Genomic DNA, 25619 nt, shown 5'->3' with positions numbered 1-25619 from the left:
TCTCTCTCTATCTCACAGGGGAATGTAAGTGTGTGGTTGATGGGCTTGTAAAAGGAGTTGATGATAGTTTAATAAAGTCTATGGCAGTGTATTGCAGTGAGTGTTTGATCTTAAAATCTCTTTCTCTCTCTGCCTCCATCATCCTCCCCCCTCCTCCTCCCCCTCCCCCCAGGCCTCAGTCAGGATAAGATATCTTCCTTCGTGAAGCGTTTCCGCTCGGAGCCACGCTACCTGCTGGCTCAGAACGTGTCCACCTGTATCGACCCACTGGAGGTGTGTCTCCACAGGCAGACGGTGCAGGACACAGTGCACATCTTCCAGCACTCCATCCCCACAGAGGGAAAGCCGGTCACCAACCAGAAGAACTCAGGTAATTCCATACATATGTAACGGAGGCTAACTAGCAAAGTTGGCGTGGAACGTTGGTAAACCTCCCTCCCAAAAGCCTCATACAGTGTCGATGCCGTTGGGCCAGAAGACTAGTCTCTTGGTCCAGCGGTATCATACTGTGTCTCCCATTGCCGGACCGTTGTAGTTGACGAGGTCGCACGTTCCATCCCCGCGGGGGGTGAACAGGTGCAAGATGACATCCATCACACATGCACAATCTAAAGGTAGTTCAGTACAGCAACAACCAAAGCTGCTAGTAAGTGAAACATGAAAGAAAGACCTCTTGGGGAAGCTCCCATTGTTATTGTGACACAGCACTCCACAGCACATAGTGCACCGCTTACTGCACATAACGGAATTGCACTTATTCCTCACCCTTGCAAGGGGCAGCCCCAAATGGCATACCAAGGAGCAGTGCACGAGACGGTACCATGTTCAGGGTACCTCAGTTGTGGAGGAGGAGAGTACTGGTTAATTACCACCATCACCAACCTGGAGGGTCGGGAGTCAAGCCGGCAAGTTAGACAGTTAAATGTATGGTATTCTTTAATTTATGAGCTATGACGTTGTTTGTCCAAAAATGACTGGAATGTTCAGGTTTTCAAATGGCCCAGTTTGACAAGCCAGCGTTGCCCCCTGAGCTGAGTCAAGCATGCCAATACAAGTTATGAGCAAAGAAAGCAAATTCATGGTGAAGCTTCTTCAGCAACCTGTTCACTTTGCTCATCTAAATCAGGGGTGGGGAACCTATGTCTCAAGGGCCATTTGCGGCCCAATCGGGCAGTTTTATCCAGCCCCCGATATAATTTTAATGTTATGCAGCTTCACATGAAATATGACATATTTTGTAAAGGAATCATAGAAAATGCATTTGCAATACAATTAAGTTATATTCAGGGAACCTAGAGAAGGTGAGGTCTCTTTTAAAGGTAGCTGCCTTCAATATAGGCCTAAAATGCAAGGGGAAATCCTGGTTTGTGTTCATAGTACGGCCCTCGGAAGACTTTTACGGCCCTCGGATACATGTAAAGTGGCCCTTCGAATGAAAAAGGTTCCCCACCCCTGATCTAAATATACTGTAGTTGCACTTACAAAGCATAGGATTGGGTTCTTTAATTTGTGCTTTGCACTGGTGTTATGTGTTATTCATGAGAACCTCAATCAGTATTTCAATGAGTAGGGCAACATCCAAGAAAAAAGAAGTTGGTTAAGTTATTCTGTTTACTCCAATTAGCATCTACACTTTAATGACAAATAAAACCACATAATCCAATTATATTTTTCCCCTCTTGCTTTCTTTTTTTCCTAGGGAGATGTTGGATTTTCTCGTGTCTCAATGTGATGCGACTTCCTTTTATGAAGAAGTTCAACATTGAAGAATTTGAATTCAGTCAGTCATACCTCTTCTTCTGGGATAAGGTAAGGGGGCTGTCTCTCTCTCTCTCTCTCTCTCTCTCTCTCTCTCTCTCTCTCTCTCTCTCTCTCTCTCTCTCTCTCTCTCTCTCTCTCTCTCTCTCTCTCTCTATCTCTCTCTATATATCTCTATATCTCTCTCTTTCTTTCTCTCTTTGTCTCTCTTTCTCTCTCTCTCTCTCTCTCTCTCTCTCTTTCGCTCTCTCTCTCTCTCTCTCTCTCTCTCTCTCTCTCTCTCTCTCTCTCTCCCTCTCTCTTTCGCTCTCCCACTCTCTCGCTACCTCTCTCACCACTTAATGGAGCCACACTTCCACACTTGCAAAACAAGTGTACCGTTTCATATTATAGTGAGGCGCATTGAACAGCTGTCAGACGTAAAAAGCTATTGATCTGTGGGTGAGATCGGAAGCGGGTGTGTGCAGGAAGAGATGGAGAGTGAAAGATGGAGTGGAACCATCTCTGCACTTCTCTCAGTCTTTTAACTTCCCCTTGGGAGTAGGATGCATGGCTTATGACTGCGTCTGGGAAGAAGAATGAAACTTACTTCGTCAGTGCTAGTGGCGATGCTTCACTTTTAGTGCACGTTTATATCTTGTCTTTTCAATCAGGGAGAAAGATGCATGATCAAATGTAAAAGAGAAAATAGACCATATATAGCATCACTTGGCTTGTGTGTAGGCACCGTTTTTAAAAATAGCTAGGGTATGTCTTAATGTTGGAAGGACAGGACACTGACTGACTGACTGCTCGAAGTAGATAAAGTTTCGGAGAGCAGTAAGATTTGTTGGCCAATGGTGACGAGAAACTGATTATTTGATTCTGATTGCAATGAGATGCCCATGTTTCGCTTTACATAGTTTATGAATAAGGTTAGGCATTTATTTAGAGATTGTGGCTTTGGTATAATTCACACAGTTGTGGCGACCTTAAAGCGATGGTTCGGAGTAGAATCACCCTAATGCCATTTGAACCGTGACACCCATCCACCTTTACACCCGAAGTGTTTTCTGCCGCAGACTTACATCAACAGAGTTGCCGTGTTATTCGATGTTTATTCCGGTTAGCTTGACTCAAGCGCATATGGATACTGGGCACCGTCTCCAAACTTTCCCCACAAAAATAACATGTCATTACACCAAACTTCTGCAGTAGCACAAATATGGTCTGTACTCACGAAACGAAGCATTTGAAAGTTTGGAAATAGTCCAGGAGTTTAGTATTATCAACACAAGCTGAATAGCTTCTCTGCTGCTAAAGCTGTGCCAACGTTACTTCCGTCATATGAGACAAGCCCGTAAAAGTCTTCAACAAACTTCCAGACGAGAGTGTTAAAAAAGTTTTCACTGAATTGTGATTAAGGCTTATATTTTCAAGGCAATACTTAAAAGATATTTCAAATCTTACCTACTATCAATTAGACAAGGATTTTCGTTATCAATACTGATGCTGAATTCACTTTTCATTGTGCATATTATGAGCTTCGTTGAGGACTCTTACATGCTTGTCTTAGATGACGGAAGTAACGTTGGCGCAGCTTTAGCAGCAGAGAAGCTATTCGGCTTGTGTTGATAATACTAAACTCCTGGACTATTTCCAAACTTCCAAATGCTTCGTTTCGTGAGTACAGACCATATTTGTGCTACTGCAGAAGTTTGGTGTCATGACATGTTATTTTTGTGGGGAAAGTTTGGAGACGGTGCCCAGTATCCATATGCGCTTGAGTCAAGCTAACCGGAATAAACATCGAATAACACGGCAACTCTGTTGATGTAAGCCTGCGGCAGAAAACACTTCGGGTGTAAAGGTGGATGGGTGTCACGGTTCAAATGGCATTAGGGTGATTCTACTCCGAACCATCGCTTTAATTGAGTGGTGAGTGGTGGTGAGTACCATCACAAATATGTTATTCGAATTTTGCCAACATTTTTTGGGTACTTCTCATTATGATGTCATAAGGACTTTGCAGGATTTTTAACACGACGTTCAATAGGAGCTGTAGAGTGTTCAAGTGAAATTCTAGAAAAACTGTGGAAAAGTCATTACTCCTCAAAGGGTTAAAAAGGAGATTGGCACGGAACGTGCACACACAAATATGATAGTACTCACCAATGCATGTACATTGATTTTTGTTTGCATGCCATCTTTCAACATAAAACCTGTGCAATGCTTTGTAGATGAGACTATTGGCTCTCACAGAGAACATGTATGATAGAGTGTATAGGCGAGCCAGTTCTCTTTTTTTCAGATGTTAGGCAGAAGTGGTGTTGTGTTTGTGTGGGCTGTGACGTGCAGCCGCACTCCCCTCATTGTGTCTACTACCTACTACTGTGCCATTCATTGTCGGCCTGAAATGCCTTTTGTGTAGGATGCTCTTTTGTCCCTTGGGCAGTGTCTGTTCTATGTTATGTAACAGTTGTCCTTTCTCTGTCTACTAATTCTTTCCCATTTCCCACCTTTCTCTCTCCCATTTCATTCATCCTGTCTCTCTGTCAGTCAGTCTGTCTCCCTCTCTTTCTCTCTCTCTTGTGGTCTCAGTCTTTGTATAGGTAACACTTAACACTATCGGTAACAGTCTAAGCACATTGTAAATAATTAACTAATTATCGACGAAACATTTACAAATGTTTGTGAATGAGTGGAAAGTATTATGTTAACACTTAAGACACAGTAAAGCCGCATCAGTCCTGGAAGTATGTGATCCAAAGAGCAAAAGAGAGGGAACCACTAGATATGGAAGTGTCAGGCAGACAAAAGCACATCAAACTCATCCTGGAGGAGCCGATTCCCACTCAGCTGTGCTGACGTAGATTGGTTCTTACTCATTTACTAACATTTGTAAATGCTTTGTTAGTTTATAATAAGTTCCTTAATAATTGGTCACAATGTGTTAATAAAGCTTGAGAGGGGACTATTATTCTATAGTATTACCTTTCTGTATGTCTTTGTTTTTGCTTCCATCCATGTACCGATGCCTGCAGGTGAAGAACTGTTCTTACTTCCTGCTGGCATTTTTAACTATGATCAGTTTTTATTTTTTACTATTTTATTGTCTTATTCCATTTCTGTGCCGTCATCTGTCCCCTGCCCTCCACTCTTCTCCTTTCCTGTGTCTTCCTGCAGGTGGAATGCTGTTATTGTTTCCTGCAGCCGTGCACATGTTTTCTGTCTATATTACTATACCTACAAACCCCAACTCCGGTGAAGTTGGGACGTTTGGTAAACAGTGAATAAAATCAAAATGCTATCATTTTCAAAACATTCAATCTATTCATTAGATGGAGACTAGTGAAAAGACAACATATTAAGTGTTAAAACCGAGAAAAAATATTCTTTTGGGGGACATATGTACTCCTTTCTAATTTGATGAATCCAACACGTCTCAAATAAGTTGGGACGGGGATCAGTGAAATTTAGTAAACATCCAAATAAGATAAAATAACAAAGAAGAACATTTCAAAATGAATTGTACTGACGGACAATATAGGTGTCCAGGTATAAGATCATCACAGAGAGGCTGAGTCACTCAGAATTAAAGATGCAAAGGAAATAATAACATAGTTATTATTACATACATTTTTGAATTCCCTTTGATTTACCACGATTGAGTATATAAGACATATTTTTGTTACAAAAATCATTGTATAGGTTCATGACATCATGAAATATATATTGGCTGTAGTCTCACTCTAATTCCTGGAGTGCTAGAGCTATTGAAAATTGACCATATTAAGAATGCTTAATGCGTGCAAATGATACAGGGGTGTAACATTCTCCTAAGCACCTGAGCTCACTTGAAATAGACCCAGAAGACATGGGAAACTGTCCTTTGCTTACAGAAGTCAGCAGAAGTTGTAGAAGTCCATTCTTTTTGACAATAATAGAGCATTGCACATCCTGTGCTACAGTGAAAATGGACCATCCAACTTGTGTTAGTGCTAACTACAAAAGTAAGCCTCCATGATGGCATGCGGGTGCAGTAGTGCATTGGTTAAGATGTTCTCACTCATCTGTAGAGTTAAATACAGTGCTGAATGGTATAAATGGGTTTTAAACAGCATGAAAAGCCACTCATGCATTATATTTTGAAGGGAGATCTTCGATTACTGCCACATAGTAAGGTCAAATTGCATTCTCTACTATGTTTTAACAGTTTGGCTCCATCATAACGACCAGCAGGTGATAAAATGGTGGGCTTTTGGTCAAGACCTGTCACACTGTAAGCACTACAGAAAGGAAAACATTGCAAAACATGACAAGGAATACACCCACCATTTAAGCTGGTGAAATCATGTCCAAGATAGGAATTAACACTTTTTAATATAAAATCATCTCATCGGTTAATGTATTTAACTGTTAAGTGTTGTCTTTTGTTTTGTTTTTAGTCTTCCTCGACATTTGCTGCCATTTATTGTCCCCGTCCCAACTCTTTTGAGACGTGTTGGATTTATCAAATTAGAAATTAGTACATATGTCCCCCAAAACAATATTTTTTCTCGGTTTTAACACTTAATATGTTGTCTTTTCACTATTCTCCATCTAATGAATAGATTGAATGTTTTGAAAATGATAGCATTTTGATTTTATTCACTGTTTACCAAACGTCCCAACTTCACCGGAGTTGGGGTTTGTATATTAATTTTCTAACTTTTCAAACAAAAAACCCTAATATTTTTAGATGCATCCTAGCATCTATATAAGAAGGTATGTCCGTCCGTCTGTCTGAAACGCATTCTTTTCATCGGTCAAAACACGATATTCTCCGCCATCGGACGCATCTTTGTCCGCCTGTCGGACTTGTTCACTAATTTATCTGTTTCGTCTCCCCCTCTGTCTTGTCTCCGTTTCTCCCCCAACTCATGTACCCCGCTGCACCCCCTTCACGTTTCCCACAGCCATCTTAAACTTATTATAGTTGTTTTTATTTGTACTGTGCTGTAGCATCGTCTTACTGTACTGCGGTGACGCTTATGAGCTGAATGAACTATAACAGCTTTGACGCTTTCAATGACGTCAGCAATTGTTTCTAGAGCCGAAAGGCCCGAAGTATGGCAGGTATAACAAAGAGTGCGTTTTAAAATGCGACCTTGCCTCCTCCACTTGCCTCCTCCACTCGCTTCTCGTCATGATGACATCACTGTCAACAGCATTATATTTCAATATCTTGCAAAAGCTCAATTGTAAAGTCTTTTTCTCATTTGCAATTGGGATGGTGAATGAAAAACAGTCCCTCAAATGTTGTTGTGGCGAGGCTGACAGCTGGGAAACTTTATCGTTTTCTCCACGGAGGAGGGGCCAGGAGGCGGGACGAGGAGACAAGCGCAAGTGGAGGAGGCAAGGTCACATATTGGGACGCACCCAAAGCCTTTATTTCTTCTCTCCTCGTGTGCCCCCTGCAGATTGAGCGCTGCTATTACTTCCTGCATGCGTGTGTGGAGACGGCCCAGAGGAAGGAGGCGGTGGACGGCCGTCTGGTCCAGTTCCTGCTCTCCAACCCCACCAACGACGGCGGACAGTGGGACATGCTGGTCAATCTCATCGGTCAGATTTCATACCTCTTAACACACTCACTGGCGGCACCATGACTAGACATTTTCAGTTGCCCTCAGACACGGATCAATAAAACTGTGATCTTCAACCCTCTCATGGCTATTGCTGTATGTAAAAGGGATTATTAAAGCTTTTTATTACCCCTTTCGCACGGATAAGTTCTCAGTGATGATTATTATTATTGCGCTTTAATGATGTCCCTTTTGCTCTCTCCCAAGCCCGAGGTCAGGTGTCGACTTTGTCCCCTCAATTACTGGCCTATGAAAATGAAACAGTATTCAGGTTGTCTCAATGAAATGTGGGTGAAAAATTGTAATAGAAGTTAGACATAATTTTATTGTTTTGTCACGACCTATTTTCAAACTCAAAGTCCATGCTATGAGACTTGCTACAGCCACTGCAAGTGAAAGCAAACATTGAAGGTACCGTAAATGCATGTGTGATTTGTCTTGTGCCTTGACCAAAATGGGTGTTCGTTTGAGAACAGTTGGTGACTAAACATTAAAAGGGTGTCTGTAAATTCTGTAATACTTTGGAAATGACAGAAGCCATAACTCAATGTCCTAATGTCTTTCACAAAGGCCCAGGCTCTGTAGAGGAGTCATGAATGAGTTGGTCTTTGAATAAGGTTGCAGGTTTGAATCCCAGCCATACCAGTTGGAAGACTGTGTGTGATTTCCCTTGCATTCCCATCCATTGCTGAAGTGTCTTTGAACAAGACTTTAACCAATACCCTGGAATAACTAAGTCACTGTAGATAAAGGCATCAACTTAGTGCAGTGTAAAGTAATATTACAATTTATTTGACGGTGGCTTGGAATGGTCAACATTTGGCAAAATTGTACACCGTTGTGTTAGGTCAGACTCTCGTTTTCTGAACTGTTTTTCATGTTGATTGCTTTGGCTTGTGTTTTTGCAGAGAAATATGGTGTTATCCCAAAGAAGTGCTTCCCCGAATCCCACAGCTCAGAAGCCTCTCGAAGAATGAACGACATCCTCAATCACAAGGTAGGAGCGTTGATGCATACACGCATGTTTTGTGTTTTTGCTTTTTTTAATCTATTTTTGTTAACATGCTTAATTTTATCCACAAGGACAGTAATGTTATCAGCTACAAATACCCTTGATGGATGGATGGATGAATGGATGAATGAATGAATGAATGAATGAATGAATGAATGAATGAATGAATGAATGAATGAATGAATGAATGAATGAATGAATGAATGAATGAATGAATGAATGCATGAATGAATGAATGAATGAATGAATGAATGAATGAATGCATGAATGAATGCAGGCCATTGAGCTATGTTATTAGATGAGGACACATTTAAGGTGCCGCGTGTGCTATGGTGTGACAGCTGCACACTATACTGTTTTCATCAGTGCAGACTAGCAATTCGTATGAGACCTGCATGACAGAGAGGCCCCCTATAGAGATCTAAACCCCAACTATAGCGCTTTACGCAGCACAATGATGCCTGTTGTCTGGGTAATCTAGTATAGTGTTTACACAGAGAACATGCATACCATACCATGCCATACCATACCATACCATACCATACAATACAAGTGGCTGTCTTAAATGTACACTAGTGGCTCCTGATTTTAGAGCAATGGCAAATAGTATCCTGTGTTTGTGTGGCACAATGATGTATAAGAAATAGGTCTTCTTTGAAATGCGTCCATTAATGCACTTTGAGAACTGTATGCTTTCACCCGTACTCCATGTGTTGCAAGTGTTTCTGCAATGTCTCTGTGTCTGTCGAGTGTGTTGAGACGTCTTCTGTTGATTGTTGTGTTGTTGCAGCTGAGAGAGTACTGTCTAAGACTGAGAAACATGGTATCCAGCGGATCCACTAAAGACGAGCTGAACGAGACTGTGGACACCATGATTGAGGAGGTAAGTCCAACTACTTTCTGGAGTGCAGCGTCAATACATTACAGTAGAATACACTACACAGAGCCATAATGATATGTGCTAGGGCTGTATCAATATACAAAAAACACGGTTCAGTACGTAGCTCGGTTTTGCGGTCACGGTTCGGTACATTTTCGCTACAGTACCGAATTAAAAAAAACATTTTCTTCCTCAGCTCGTTGTTTATTTCACCGAAATATTGTCAAACAAAAAAATTTAAATTTGTTCAAACTGCTACTTTGGATCAGAGATTCCATCACTGTAAGAAATCTCTCAGCGTTCTGCAGGAGCCACTGTATGTAGTGGCAGCATAATGTGAAAACATGAACAGAGTAGCCTGTTACACAACCTTTCGGTACAGCACTGATCGGTTCGGTACAGGCCTGTTTTGTTTGGTACGAATACAATAAATTGTACCGTTACAGGCCTTCTGGTAATATGTGAATTTCTGACATAAGCACACTGAAACATGCACTTTTTCCATTGACCAGTAGAGTGTGCTATATGTCTACATACCGACATGAATCCCTCGACCGTAACTCAGTTCTACCTGTTCTGATCTATGCAGTCTAGTACTTCTGATGCGTTATTCTGTTTATTAGAATCAGGATGTAGTGTAAAAGTGAGGACCAAATCACTGAAAGCTGTAGCTGTATGATTATTTATTGTGAATTAACTGATTATTTTTGGGGTCTTTGTAATGGAATAGGTGTGTAAATTAGACAAAAAGTTCAATACATGGTTTCTACTCAGCTGTTCTCATAACTGTCGCAAATGTACACTGAGGACTCTGCAAACACTGCTCTCTGAGCAATGAGCTCATATATTTGTTCTACCATTTCTGATAGCAAAGCGAATTCATTCTCTGGGCAGTGCATTTATCAGCCGGAGAAGATCTTTTGTAACTACGACAGAATGCCAACACAGTCCAATGATTCACTGCTTATATCACTCCTGTTTTTGTGAGAGTGTGATAAGTGAACAAACTCATCTGAAGTTGTGTATTGATGTAATAGCCAACATAAACTGGGGAATGAGTTGTAAATATCCACCACGTCTCTTCCTCACCCATAAAGACTTCTGGTTTCCCTCCCAGTTGAAGCAGCACTAATATAAGCATTTTTTTTCTAATCCTTAAGCGAATGAGAGCCCAAGTCTCAAGAGTTGTCAATGTCATTAAAGGTGAATCTGCATAGATGCTGCACCCAGTCTTGAAGGTTGTGTTGCTGCACATATGTGTCCAGGTTTTAATGGGATAAAGTAATGTTGACAGAATGACTTCAATCAGTGGTTTATCGTCTTGTAACAGATTGAAACGCACTTTGGAATTCACTTTTTGCACTCTATGTGTGCTACAGTATAACTCTAAGTTTGGAGGACAGTTATGTATTTGAACTTGTAGTATGACCATAGACGAAAGCAAAAGTGTTGTTTCAATGCAAAAACAACATTGTCACCCTCCATGTTACAAAGCTGCCGCCGCATCAGAGATCTGTTTTATTGAAGGGTGACTGGCCACTGAGGAAAGCACTCAAGTGTCGCTTCAATGCAAAATCAACGTTGTTACAGTCTCCGTGTTGCAAAGCTGCTGCGTCACGTTTTCAGCCATGCATCCCCATCTCCGTGCCTTTCCCATCACACCTCGCTAATGACCTGCTTCACACCTGTTCTCCAGAATTTTGCGGTTTGAATTTTAGAGAAAAAAACGGCACGCTTAACCGGACATGCTCAAAAGCTGCACTTTACCGTCACAATGAGCTTGCTGACAGCTCTTTTGCTGAAACACACACCGCCCGGAGGTGGGAGTGTATGTGTGTGTGTGAGCCCACATCGGGACTCTCCAGATCGCCGGCAAAATGTTCTGCAAACAAAAGATCCTTATCGGCTATCCATCCACCGAAGCCAAGCCTGACTCGACTAGCCTTGGCTCCCGAATTGCGAAAGCAATCTGAAGTGCGAAGCAGCGTTATAATAGGACGTTATCAGGAAACGTAGAGGAGAAGGAAAGTCATTGGGTATGTGAAGTGAGGTATCGCGTCCAGAGTAACCCTACATCATTTTATTATTATATTATTATTATTTTTATTATTGATATTATAAATGTATGTAATTATTATTCCATTGACAAATAAGGTATCCGCTGCCCTCCTGTTCTAAGCTGGTGTTTTACAGGAGAGGACTGAGATCTTAGACGTGGAGATTTAATTTGAGTTCTAATTGAAACGTTGCCAGACTAACGTATCAACATTACATCGTTTTCATCAGTTAAAAGAATACTATTATTGTTGTTTTTATTATTATTATTATTATTATTGTTATTATTATTGTTATTATTTTTTTGTTGTCGTCTGAGCAGCACCATCAGGTAAAGACAGACAGAACGAGCAAGCGCTCTCCAACTTACCGCTGTAAAATGTACAGGGCCCCGCACTTCTGTGTTGTCTGCTTGCATAACTGTTCTTCCCCCATACCACACTCCTCACCCACTCCCTCCCCTCATCCCAGCCAGTGCACCACTACCTACCCCAACCACCAACACCACCACTACCAACCCCAACCACCACCACCGCCGCCCCAAGCGTTATGTATTCAGGACTGTGCGAGTGTGTTTGTTTGTCCACCTGGCGATGGTTTGTTTTCTGTAACACTCGTTTGGCGGCCGGTGGGCGAGCGAGCGAGCGAAAAAGCTGAAGTTGAGTACGAGAAGAGAAGAAGAAGAAGAAGCGGCAGGGATGTTGGGTTCTGCAGCTCAGCTCTCCAGAATAAAAAAGGATGGGGGGGAGGATTAAGGGGAGTGTGAAGGGGGTGGGGGCTGGTTGTGGGTGCGAGGTTCCCCCCCTCCGCTCTCTCTCTCTCTCTCTCTCTCCCTCCAGCCCCTGATCTTGGCCTCGTGTGTTTCTTCTCGCAGCGCTGGAGGACTCCGGGGAGAAACGGATCTCGCCGATGTTTGCTTTTGATATTCCTCTCTCTCTCCCCTCTCTCTCTCTCTCTCGTGCCATCTCACATTTCTCCTTTTTTTTTGGACGATTTCATTTTTTTCTGTCCTCCATGTCACGTGTTCACCCTTGCCCTGCTTCGTCTCTTGTTATATGAAGTTTGCATCTGTTTCTAGACTACAGAGGCACAAGTGCTGTTGGCCTCTCTTGCTTTACAACTGTCGCTGTATGGTCTGGTGTTGACTTGAGTTCTCAGAAGTCTGTATCTTTTCCTAGAGTAAAGCGATGCGAGAGCTGCCAGCCCTTCTGCTTTACACTACGTCCTCCTCCCATCCTTTCCTGTTGCTTGTGGCCTCTCACATTGGTGTCTCCCACCTTCGTGGAGAACATAATTACGTTTCCCTGCTGTCAATCTAGGCTGAGAAACTTTTTAGGGGCTTTCCCCCCATTTCCCCACACTCCTTTGGATTTTCTCTTCTTCAAGTTATTTTTTCTTGTTATTCATTCAAAGGCATGATGACGTTTCAACCTTGCGGTCTTCCAAAGAAATATACCAACCTTTTAAAAAAAAAAAAAAAATCTCTTTTTTCAGCACCAGGTTGTGCCCAAGCTACGCGGCAAGTGAAGCTTTGCCCCATTCACCGTTTCAATTGCAAATCAGATGATGACCTTCGAGTTGTGCTTTTCCTAGAAACTTCGGTCATCAGTGACTCCGAGCCGCGCAGTAAAAAGCAAAGGATGTTAGGCGACAGTTTGACTCTCACCCCCTGAATGGTGCGACATTAGGAGTTCATCTGTTCATCCCCATTGCCCTTGAAGTCAAGACCTTTTGACCAGAGCACCCGCATCTGGTGCTGGGCACAGGGCCGGGGCCATGACTTAGACTTAGTTCCAGTCTGGTGGCCTGACGTCAGAGTGTGCATTACGCTGGTTGGAAAATATGGGCGCGCAGCCACACATGCACACAGAGTACACGTGCGTGTTTGTGTCTGTGTGTGTGTGCGCGTTGACCAATCCTCATTTGTTTTGTGTGTGTGTGTGTGTTGGCACATACTTGGGGGGGGGGCTCTTGTGTATGCACTGCATATCAGCTCCCACACACACACACACACACACACCCTCTCTCAAGTGGGGATGTGTGTGGTGGCTGTGTACGGAGTACGGACTCAATTTTCTAAGCAGAGAGAGAGAGCTCTAGTGGAAGGCGGTGTCCGTAGATCAAAGCGCTGCGTGGCAGTGACCTCATTAACGGTAGGGACGTCAGGGCTGGTTTAGAGCGGCCAGCTTGACGCTACGCACGCCTCCCTCCCTGCCTGCAATGCCTGCTGAGGGGTGGGGGGCCTGGGGATGGTGGAGCTAGTGGGGTGGTGGGCTGGGGAGGATCACTCTTCCACATTTAGTTCTTCCAGTGACAGGCCCGAGAAAAAGAGAGAGAGAGAGAGAGAGAGACAACAAGGGAAAGACAAGGAAAGAATGAAAGAAAGATGGAGAGAGATGCTGGGAGAGAGAGGGAACGAGAGAGAGTGACGGACAAAGAGATGAGTGAAGACACAGCAACCAGATTATACACACACACACACACACACACACACACACACACACACACAGTACACACACAGTACACACACACACACACACAGTACACACATCAAAGACACAGACCGGGCTTCCTTACCCCTTTCCTCTGGGGGAGCTTGTGTTTAACTGGTGTGGTCTTTAAGACATTACACACGCATACAGGGAGCGATATCGTTTTCCCACTAATGTATCTGCACAGGTACGTGCGTTTTGTCAAGTGGGACTTGCCGTGTGGCAGCCGCCTTCCACAAATCTGCCCGCATAAAGGCAGGTCGTGAAAGCAATACGTGGTTACTGGGAAGCCAGCCCCAACGAGTGTTTTCCATCTCTCATAGTCACCACCACCACCACACCCATCACACCCTCCTCCATCCCCTTCTACTTCTTGTTTCAAGAAATCTGTAAGGCCCGCTAGCTAGCAAGGCCGCTGACAGCTTTCGTTGGGCCCAGGACAAAATCCTTTGAAATGGCCCCCTACCAAATAGATGCATTGTAATAGGGACCCAATTTTGGGCCCCCTATCTCCCTAGGCCCGGGACAACATACCCGTTTGTCCCCCGCTGTCTGCGGGCCTGCCCACTAGTAATACCCACCATCAGTGTGTATACCATTTGTAGAGGGGGTCGGGGGGGGAGCGAGTAGCGGCATGTCATTTTGTTGGCTATGGGGCTGGGTCAGGGCAGGGTGGGTTGGGAGTTTATGTAAATACGGGCCCCTGCACTCCTTCTTTCTGTCTTTCTTTTCATCCTGTCTTCCCTCCACCACCGGGACAGATGGAGCGGGTGGCCACCATACCGCGTTGTGTTGCATTGCTGTGTGTACTGTGCCAGACCGTACTGAAGAGGGCCGCCACGTGTGTCGTGTCCATGTGTTTTTTGTTTACAGCGCCTCCACGTCTTCAATCAGCCGCCCTCCCATTTCTCACCCCCGAAACGCGGCACACATAACAGGGCTGACGGCTCCCATGCACCGCTTGATTAGCTCGTAATTAGCATCTTGTTGTGATCTGCCTCTCCACCTCTCAACACTCACTACTCACCCCTTTTAACCTCCGTCCTCCCACCCACCATGCTGACCACGCAGCCTACCAGGATTATGTTGATTACTTTGGGGACTTTTATTGAGGCAGGACGGTGAAGGTGGTCGTGGGAATGCAGTGGGAAAGCAACATGTCATCATGCGCTGATTTGAACCCACTATCGCGTGTCTCCAATACGCATTTCCAAGTTAAAGCGTGCTCCACAACGCCCTGTGACAGGTTAGGTTTAGGGATGCTTTTGGTTTAGGCACAAATTAGGTAGAAAATTGCCTAATCTCTCTGTTCTTGGCAAAAGTAAAGCAGCAGAAACTTTGCTTTATTGACAGGTTAGGTTTAGGGGTGGTTTTGGTTAGGGCACAGCAAAGCATATTTGCGTTTAGTAACAGAAATGCGCTGTAACAAAACAAAATCGCCGACACGGCGGAAAACTGTGCAAACCTCGTCACGTGTCAAAAGTGCATGAAAGTGCTTTACCGTTGCGTTGAGGAGCACGCTGTAACTTCAAAATGAGTCGCACCAACACGCTGAATGCACTAGCGTGCGATACATACGCTAAAGCATGATGACAGCCTGGGGAAAGGGTGATGGGGAGGACGGGAAATGACCTGATTCGTGGCCAGATTCGATCCTGGGTTCCCTGACTTCACAGTACAGTGTTTTAGGGCTTTGAGTCACGGCTTCAAGGTCAAGTCTTGGAAGAGCTCTGAAGAAGGTGGAACTGGCTAGGTCCGACAGTCAAACACGCCGCTGCTTACATTGGGGCTTTTTATGGCATCTGACTTTAACATGTTGTTTATTGTTGAGTTTACCTCAACCCGAGCGAGAAGTTGTTTGGGCAACGAGGGCGCAAACAAACAATGCGTGTGGTGGTGGTGGTGTTGGTGGTGTAAGGACAAGCGGTTGTCCCAGAAACGGTGACTCGAAGCAGGTGCAATGGTGTTTAAGCGGGGCAAGGTAGTGAGTGGAATCCCCCCCCTACAATATGAAGGGTTGGCGTGCGCAGACCAGATGAAGAGATGGTGGGGGGAGAAGAAGAGGGGGACACCCCTCTCCTGGGAAATGGGAGAAAGATCAGAGAGAGGGACATGGAGAGAGCGAGAGGGAGAGAGAGGCAGATAGATAGAGAGGGAGGGAGAGAGAGACACAGATAGAGAGGGAGAGAGGGAGGGAGACCCCTTATGACTACAAGGGCCCCCTCTGTCTCTTCAGAGGTTTACCCAATTTCAGGCTTGCTTGCACCCCAACTGGATGCAGTTGGGTGGCTGTCAGCAAGGAGAGTTGTTTGGTTGCGCTTTGCAATCCCAGAATGCAACAGCGTTGCCAGCGATGAACGGCAGACAGAAGTCCCCCTAAGACGGCAGGACAGATCTCTTCGACTTGCCCCTCAGGAACACACACACACACACACACACACACACTAAACAAATGCGGATTGGTCAACACACACACACACACACACACACACACACACACACACACACACACACACACACACACACACACACACACACACACACACACACACACACACACACACACACACACACACACACACACACACACACACACACAGAGGCTGTGTTGCGTGTGTGTGGCAGCGGTGCAAGTGTGCGTTTGGTTTGTGCTTGAGGCTTGGTTTCCCTCTCCATCCCTCCCTCCATCCCTCCCTCCATCCTAACAAACAAATTCAATAGTCACGCTTCCTCCCTCCGTCAATACAGAGCGCTATGATCTCAGATACAGTCCGGCGGTGTACTCGGTAATTCGAACCCGGTGCCATGAAAAGAGAAAACTTGTGTGGCCTTGACTGAGGCTGACGGCGCGCTGAGCGCAACACACGCCATCCCCAACCAGAGTCTCTGGTTCGCCCCTTGGGACCGGGGCTGTGCCCACACGCGCACGCACAGACACACACAGACACTAACACACACACACTCACACTCACACTCACAACACACACGGGCGCACACACTCACAGGCGCGCACGTACACGCACGCACGCACACACACACAGACACACAGACACACAGACACACGTACACACGTACACACACGCACACGGGCACACACACACACACACACACACTAACTCACACAGACACTAACACACACACTATCTCCATAAATACATGCCTTGACCATGTGTTTCAGTCAGCGAGTGGCAGGACAAACACATTCAAGATGACCTAGCCGCTCGCTTGCCGGCCGCTTGCTAAACTCCACCAGTCAAACACGGGCCTCCAGGCCAGCACTGCTGCCATTAATCTTGGGGATGTCCTGCTCAAGAGCCAGCATCGTTAGTCTGCTCTTCCAAATGCAGTGTCTCTCTCGCTCGCACACACGCACGCACGCACACACACACACACACACACACACACTCACTCACACACAGCCAGGATCGTTAGTCTTCCTGGTCTTCCAAATGCAGTGTCACACACTGAGACAGAGACCGAGCCAGCATTGTTAGTCTGGTCTTCCAAATGGTCTCTCTAGCTCTCTCTCTATCTCACACACACACACACACACACACACACACACACACACACACACACACACACAAACTCTGTCATTCTCTCACACACACACTCACAGGCACAGTCTCTGACTCGGTGAAGGGTTGCGCTGTGTTCACTCTGTGCTGTTCCATATTCCTGTCTATTCTCTCTGAGCAATGAGGGCTTTTGTCAGACAGATAGGGGCCGAGCAATAGTGCAGAGCCAGGCCAGCCAGGGCCAAAGAAAGTGGGGACCAGAGGAGAGGAGAGGAGAGGAGAGGAGAGGAGGTAGAGAGGAGGGGAGAGGAGAGGAGAGGAGGTGGAGAGGGGAGGGGAGGGAAGGAGAGGTGGTGGAGAGGAGAGGTGGTGGAAAGGAAAGGAGAGGAGAGGAGAAGAGGAGAGGTGGTGGAGATGAGAGGTGGTGGAGAGGTGGTAGAGAGGAGAGGAGAGGAGAGGAGAGGTGGTGGAGAGGAGAGGAGGTGGAGGTGGAGAGGAGAGGAGGTAGAGAGGAGGGGAGAGGAGAGGAGGTGGAGAGGGGAGGTGAGGAGAGGTGGTGGAGAGGAGAGGTGGTGGAAAGGAGAGGAGAGGAGGAGAGGAGAGGAGAGGAGAGGAGAGATGGTGGAGAGGAAAGGAGAGGAGAGAGCAACATAAGACGACCAGATTCTGCAAATAGGTGGAGCACATACTGGTGTAACAGAGAAAGACAGACACACACGCGCGCGCACACACACACACACACACACACACATGCTAGTTACAGAAAAGACTCGTAGAAGGTAAATAATCAGTACAGCAAGAGACGACGAGAGATGGACGGAAGGAGGGAAAGGAGTGGATCATGGACACGTGGCCCCGTCAGAGAGAAGGATTTAGGAGCAGTTGGACTCGGACCGAGTGTTGTTTTAAGGGGCAGAGATGTACACGGACGGCGCCTGTCTCTTTAGCTTGCCCTCTTGCCCTCTCCCTCCCTCTCTCTCTCCTTTTCACTTTTGGTCGCTCTTGCTCTCTCTCTCTCTCGCCCTACAACCTCACCCTAGTCTCTCTCTCTCTCTCTCTCTCTCTCTCTCTCTCTCTCTCTCTCTCTCTCTCTATCTCTATCTCTATCTCTCTCTCTCTCTCTCTCTCTCTCTCTCTCTCTCTCTTTCTACCTCTCCCTCTCTCTCTTGCTCACGTCTTTGCACCTCCAGTGCCAAGGGGGTGCGGTAGCGTCCCTCCCTCGTTTCTTACTACTCTGCCTGTGGCCCTCAGCGCTACCTGGCAGACATGGTCCGGTGCGGTGCGGTCCGACCCGCCTCTTGCGGCCTCTCTGGGCCAGGTGTTCCAATATTGACTCGCTAGGGCCACTGCTGACGTCAGAGGGGCCCACGGGCCTCCGAGCATGTTGTTTTGGAAAGAGGCTGGGCTGGGCTGGGCTGGCCGCACAGGACCGTGATAGAGGCGTGCGTGTGTGCGTGCGTATGCATGTGGCAAGTTTCCTATTCCCACTCCCCATGCTTCAACAGGTTCTATTGTAAGTTTACCTGCAAAGGCGTAGGAGGAGTTTGGAGAGGAAGACGAGTACAGGAGGAGGAATGGACAAGAGTGTCGGGAAGGGCTCAGGGGTGAGCTAGGGCACAGGGTATGCTGTTTATGTGTTCGAGCAACATGGGTCCAGAAGTGAGCAAATATAGCGGCTGGCAAGACTGGAGAGACAGTTGCTGTACACAGTTTTCTGTACATCAGCAGGAGGGCGGCTTACGCAAGTTGGCGGGCGTCTGTGAAGCCCACACCGTCTGGACGTGAGACGAAGGCTCAAGAACAGAAGAACCGACAAACGATCACACACAAAAAGACGAGACGTGGCGTAGAATCAGTCTTCCCACAATGCAACACTACAGTACTCCACACCGCCACCACAGGAATGTTACCATCTGAGGAAGCTTTAACCTTTTTAACACCCGACCACAACGGTAGCCCCCTACGGTGATTGCAACGTTAAATATAGCTCACGGAGGCCAGAAATAATTTCATAGGGCTATTTTCAACTCGCTGACGACTTTTTATTCGTCTGGACTTTGCTCCGAGTGTCAACAGAACATAGTAGAAGTCAGTGGGAAGTACTCATAAATGCAGCGTTTCAGGAGTGTTCTCAGAGTCGTGGTGGGCCTGACCCAGGGTCTTGGTTATGTTTGGCGTCGGGGTCGCTGACAGCTTTGGTTGAACCTGGGTCAAAACCGTCTCCGAAATGCACCCCCTTCACTCATTATGTATTGGGGACCCCAAATCTGCCCCCCCCCCCCCCTTTATTTTTGGCCCTGGACGACTAGCCCCTAAGGCCCCTCCACCTCCCTTGCCCTGCGGACCGTACTGTATTGAGTAGTTGCTGTTTCTCTTTGCTTTGCGACGTGTCCTTTTGTATTTTGTTTGTGATTGCTAGTATGCACAGGGTCTTGGGTTATCAATGACGGGTCATGGGCCGTGTCCAGGTTCGATAAAATACAATGTGAAAAACGTGTATATATACGTGCTCAAAAAGTTGTATAGAAGAGGAAGGAAATTCCACAGATTGTTGTATCAGTTTCTTGGGAAATGCTATTCCGAGGACGGAGAGGAGCTGAAAAACAGGAGCTAGCACTGCCAAAACATACACGCACATTCATTGTGTGAATCAAGCATACCGTGTGAGATTAGTCACAAATCCAGTACGTCTCCCAAACCCTATCGCGTCTTCACACCATAACATTTTTTTTTACCAAGGTGTTTACGTGCCCGTGTACATGAACTTGAATGAGTTCTTGAATCCATGCTGTTTTTAATAGGTTTGTCTCTTTTCTGTGTGTGTGTGCGCGTGTGCGTGTGCGTGTGCGTGTGCGTGTGCGTGTGTGTGTGTGTGTGTGTGTGTGTGCTTGCGTGCCTGTGTGTGTGTGCTTGCGTGCCTGTGTGTGTGTGCTTGCGTGCCTGTGTGTGTGTGCTTGCGTGCCTGTGTGCGTGTTTGGTTGTGCTTGCGTGCATGCTTGCGTGCGCGTGCGTGCGTGTTTCTTCATGTCCAGGTGTTCCGGGTGGCCAGCGTGTGTTTGGGCAGTCCCCCGGAGACCATCTGCTGGGAGTACAGGGACAAGGAGAAGGCCTTCCACCGGATGGGTCCGCTCACGCCCCAGGAGTTCTACCGGGAGCACGTCAAGCCCCTCTACAACCTCCAGGACAAGGCACGCACGGCCCATCACACGACCTTAGAGTAGAGACCCTACCTGTCTTTGCTTAGAGAAGCGATTTAATTTCAATTGTTTATTTACATCAGACACAAAAGCCATGGTCCATACAGAGGCGCATCTTGTCACCAGGCTAGGCAGGCAGCTGCTTGGGGGCCCCAAGCCCCTATATAGTGAATAACAGCTCACACTTAACTACAGTAGTTTGTTTCAAATGTTCATTCCTTTGAATTTTCACTTGTAGCCCCACATTACCCTAGAATCGCCTCTGGGTCCATATCAAGTTATACAAAATATTAAAATTACATAGCAAGACAAAGCAAGAAAAGAAAAATAAGATAAAAGACCGGTATACACCCATCAGACATATAGACACTCTCTCCAGTGTCGCCCAAGCTTGGAGGAGAACCTCACAGAACTCTTAGCTGGAAACGGCTTTTAGTGCTCTGTAAATACAAATGCCCATATACTGTACATGTATATGTGCAATCATTGGTTCTGCGTAATTGCACACGTGATTTTGAATTTTCTTTCACTTGTATGTTCAGCTCCAAGGGTTAGCTCTCTGGAGTAGACATACTGTATTTGCGTTTCATTTTTCTATGTACGCTATTCATCCGTTTGATTGCTAAAAAGGTTCAGCTTGTAATACAGTACAATCTGACCTATGAGACAGTGTAGACATCTTGGACTTTTGACTTTTTCCTGACTCTTTGCATAGGTGCTGTAATGTGAAGACAAGTCATGGAATGTAATGGAAAAGTCAATGTCAACCTCCTTTTTTTCTTTCAAAAGACTGCAAAATGTAGCTTGCTGGCTTGTTTGGAGAGGAACAGAAAAGGCTCAGAAAAGTCATGGGTGGGCACTCTGTTTTGTTTTTTTAGTTCATGTGTTAACATGAAAGAAAATCTCATATGTGCTGGTCAGGTGTAAATCGTCGCTTCTGAGACAAGTCAGAGCCTAAATGTTCCCTTCGTTTTATTTTTCCAGTCTACAACAGTTAAACACCTGCGCGTACAGTACGTCATTGTTTACAACGCTCTGCTCTATCAGTTAAGCCCGCTGTTTATTTCAGTGGTGTCCTGCCCTCTGTCTCTGTTTGGGTCCGTTCCTGGCACTGTGCGTAAGCAAGCAACTTGTAAGAGCTGATCTGTTCGGACACAGCTTTCACAGCCCAATGCTCCCTCCCATTGTGATGGCACAAAGACGCTGAATTAACACATTATGTCACTTTCAGCCATTCCATCACAATCCCACGGGTGTTCTTTGTTGTGAGGGTAAAAACCTCGAAAGCATTGTCGCTAACCAGTTAGCGATTAGTATATATGTCTTTGGTAAATTGCTTTGCAATATGTGTTTATTAAAATATTGCTCAAAATGGGTGTACCGTTTCTCTAACCTGAATCTCTCCTTCGTCCACAGGTGTGTATCGTGAACGACCCGCGGCCCCAGAACCCTTACGGCAAACTGTACAGCGTGGAGTTCCTGGGCAACATGGTGGGGGGCCGCAGCACCCAGTACAACAACCAGCCCATACACCTCCTCAAGCAGGCCGCCGCCGCATCCATCAAGGACGGAGAGGTGAGGAGCTAAGAGGGGATGTGGAGGGGGGACTCCTGCCTCAGAATAACTTAAAGTGATACTGTCCCATTTTTGGAAATAGGCTCATTTTACACCTCCCCTTGAGTTAAATGATAGGGTTTTACCGTTCTCCTGTACTTTCAACAGTTCTCTGGGAATAGCAGTGTAAATTTTACCTCCATGCTAGCTGGCGGCTAACTGGTCTCATAGGACTCAATGTTAATTTACCTTACTCATTACAAAGGTGAAACAAGGTAAAAACAGTCACACATCTCGCTTCCATTCACTACGGTAGTCTTCCATTCACTACGGTAGGCTTCCATTCACTACGGTAGTCTTCCATTCACTACTGTAGGCTTCCATTGACCAGATTCGGATTAACAAAAGTCTTCATCCAGCTGGGTAAGCCAGTAAATACAATCCCCTGTTTACGTGTGTGTCTAGAACCAATATCAGGTTGTTGGGTTTTTTTTCTTACTTTGTAACATTGGGGTTCATCTACAAATTAGTTGAATGCATGATTTATAATGCGGTAAATATACCTTTAGCAGTGTTAAGTGATGTTAAAAGAATCAACTCCTCTGTTGTATTGTCACACACTAACGCACAATATTATATTCAGACAAATTGCCCATGAAGACCCAGATTTTGAATCCGAACTTGGGGTCATTTCCCAACCCCACCCTATGTCTGTCCCTTGTCAACGCTCCATTGTCCTACAAATAAAGACACAAAGGCCAGTAACGTTAAAAAAAAGGCTTTTGAGGGGGGCGCTGTGGCGCAGCGCACTAAGCCCCCCACATTTGGGCTTGCATGCCCACGGGGACCCCGGTTCAAGTCCTGCCGGGGTGATTTCCCGATCCCACCCCGTCTCTCTGTCCCACTCGCTTCCTGTCACCATCTCAGACTGCCCTATCAAATAAGGACATAAAAGCCCCTAAAAATATGTTTTAATTTTTTTTTTTTTAAAGGCTTTTGAAACATCAACTCTCCTCTCCCTTTTTCTCTCTTTCCTTGTGACTCCAGGCGGTGTGGTTCGGCTGTGATGTGGGCAAGCACTTCCATGGCAAGCTGGGCATCAACGACATGAATGTGTGAGTGTGAGATCACTAGAAAGCACTCTCCTGTGGCCTGCTCTGAATCAGTCCTAGACAGCTTTTCGAGCTGTGTTTGTGTTCTTTTATCTCTTGGGTTAGTTTCTCTAAATAATTTAGAACATCAGTTGAAATTGTGTGTGTGTGTGTGTGTGTGTGTGTGTGTGTGTGTGTGTGTGTGTGTGTGTGTGTGTGTGTGTGTGTGTGTGTGTGTGTGTGTGTGTGTGTGTCTCTCTCTCTTTTTTCTGTGTGCGTGTGTGTCTAGGTTTAACCACGAGCTGGTGTTTGGCGTGTCCGTAAAGAACCTGTCAAAGGCGGAGCGGCTCATCTTCGGAGATTCCCTGATGACTCACGCCATGATCCTCACTGCCGTCACTGACAAGGTACGGTACACACACACACACACACACACACACACACACACACACACACACACACACACACACACACTCTTCCACTCGCTCTCCCTCCTCGAGCCCCCACCGTCTCGCTCCCTCTTCCACATACACACTCTTGCACACACATACTTTGTCACACATGTGTTACTCCGAGTCCCAACACAAAAACATTTGGCTTTTTTCCCTGGGTGGAACACGTGTTGGTGATGATGACCATCATGACGTAGTCCCATCCAACTAGTCCCACACGTAATAATAATAATAATGAAGACTATGGTAAATATACTGCAAGAGCGTCCTCACTCGTGGGGCCCCTGTGCTGTCTCCCACTGCCCCTGTTGCTGCTCCTCAGTGTTGGCTGGCTTGCCACTGTGAGTAAATGTCGGCCCTACCGTGGCGCATATGGTAGGGCACACGCTTGCTATGCGGCCGACCCGGGTTCGATTCCCGTCCCGGGTCCTTTGCCAGCCCTTCTCCGTCTCTCTCTCCCAACTCGCTTCCTGTCACCATCTTCACTGCACTATCATGAGTTAAGTCAAAAAGACCACTGTGAGTAAATGTCAAACAGTGTTGAATTCGACACTATTCGAATCAAATTTCACTCCCGTAGTACAAAGTAAGAAAGGTACTCTGCGCCTCTTGTTCCAATCCGGTGCAACCAGTGCAGGACCAGACATGAATATAAATCTCCTATTCCTTTTACAGTGCATCAGACTAACATTTCGACAAAGCATTTCCATCAGAGACACCAGATTCCTTCCCTTTTCTGTAACTCTCTTAGTGTTGCTTTGACTCTCAAAGTGTCCAATCAGCACTGCTTTTTAGATTTACTGTTAAAAAAATCCCCCCTGGGTGGGGCCAGCCAGGCAGCAGGGCCTGATGCAATCCCCTGAAGATGGAGACGTCAAGTAAAGCCCATAAGCTCCTCCTCCTCCACCTCCTCCTCCTCCCGCTCCTCCTCCTGTGTCTAGTTCAGTGTTTCCCAACCAGGGGTACGTGTACCACTAGGGGTACACGAGCACACTGCTTGGGGTACTTGGGGGGAAAAAAATGTAACAAATACATGGAGCATAGTCACACTGCAATAGAAAAACTGATGTAAAACATGAGTTAGGGGGTACTCATGGCACAACAAAAAGGCTCAGGGGTACACAAGACAAAAAAGCTTGGGAAACACTGGTCTAGTTAATCACAGATCCAGCCTCCATCGTGATTGATGGCCCCTGTCACTGCAGTACAACACAGCAGCAAGTCCACTACAGCGAGCTGCTGGAGCCGAGTGCTGACTTCACTACACTACACTACACGCACCATCTCACATCTCTATCACGAATCTCCAGTCCCCACCACCACCACCACCACTGGGGCATCACACACTTTTTCTTCCAAGCCATAGCATGCTTTTGCGAGACTGAGACAGGACTGGGCAATTATCACGAATCTCCAGTTCCCACCACCACCACCACCACAGAGGCGTCACAATGTCTTCTCAGTGCCTCTGTTGTCCAGGTTATGGCTTGCTTTTGCGAGCAGGAGACAAGGCTGGACTTGGACCAAAAGTGGCCCCGGCATTATTGGCATAGACCAGTCCCTCACAGCGGCCCTTATTGTCTATGATATTGTGATGGACTCAGTCCACTATCCATATCGAAGAGGGACCGGTGGGCCTCCCATGTAAATGGTTGGCCAGTGTCTAAGGGGAAAACAACAGCAGGGGATGTTGCACAGATAAGGGATATGGGGGATATGTGTCACTGCTGTCACCACCTCCTCTGTGACTTTCTAGTGTCCAAACCATAGCGTACTGCTGATGTGAGACGGCACTTTTGGAGATATTGTATACAGCTAAGAGAAGAACGTATCAGAGCAGAGATTACTGCCACTGCCTTCTCTGTGTCTCTGGGGTCCAGTCCATAGCGTAGTCATGTCAGATTGCAGGAGAGGCACCAGGGTAGTAGCCTTGCGCGCCATCCTACGTACTTCCGCCAAGACACTTGGCTCCGCACTACGTCTGGTACCTGCTTTGTGTGGAGCGAT

The 25619-nt window shown here is 46.2% G+C and overlaps 1 protein-coding gene across 1 annotated transcript in view; it reads left to right on the top strand.

Annotated features, from left to right (window-relative positions):
* Positions 1–25619, top strand: part of blmh (bleomycin hydrolase) — a 36461-nt gene that overhangs the window by 1611 nt on the left and 9231 nt on the right. Inside the window, exons 2-10 of the mRNA XM_063204502.1 lie at positions 173–370; positions 1700–1809; positions 7200–7341; positions 8270–8358; positions 9164–9256; positions 20351–20506; positions 21932–22090; positions 23117–23184; positions 23450–23567. Of these exons, the coding sequence (XP_063060572.1) occupies positions 173–370; positions 1700–1809; positions 7200–7341; positions 8270–8358; positions 9164–9256; positions 20351–20506; positions 21932–22090; positions 23117–23184; positions 23450–23567 (1133 nt within the window). The remainder of the gene's footprint in view (positions 1–172; positions 371–1699; positions 1810–7199; positions 7342–8269; positions 8359–9163; positions 9257–20350; positions 20507–21931; positions 22091–23116; positions 23185–23449; positions 23568–25619) is intronic.

The sequence above is a fragment of the Engraulis encrasicolus genome, chromosome 8 (genome assembly GCF_034702125.1).
Source record: "Engraulis encrasicolus isolate BLACKSEA-1 chromosome 8, IST_EnEncr_1.0, whole genome shotgun sequence".
Lineage (NCBI taxonomy): Eukaryota > Metazoa > Chordata > Actinopteri > Clupeiformes > Engraulidae > Engraulis > Engraulis encrasicolus.
The sequence above is the reverse complement of the archived record's forward strand: the minus strand, read 5'-3'. Positions and strand labels throughout refer to the sequence as shown.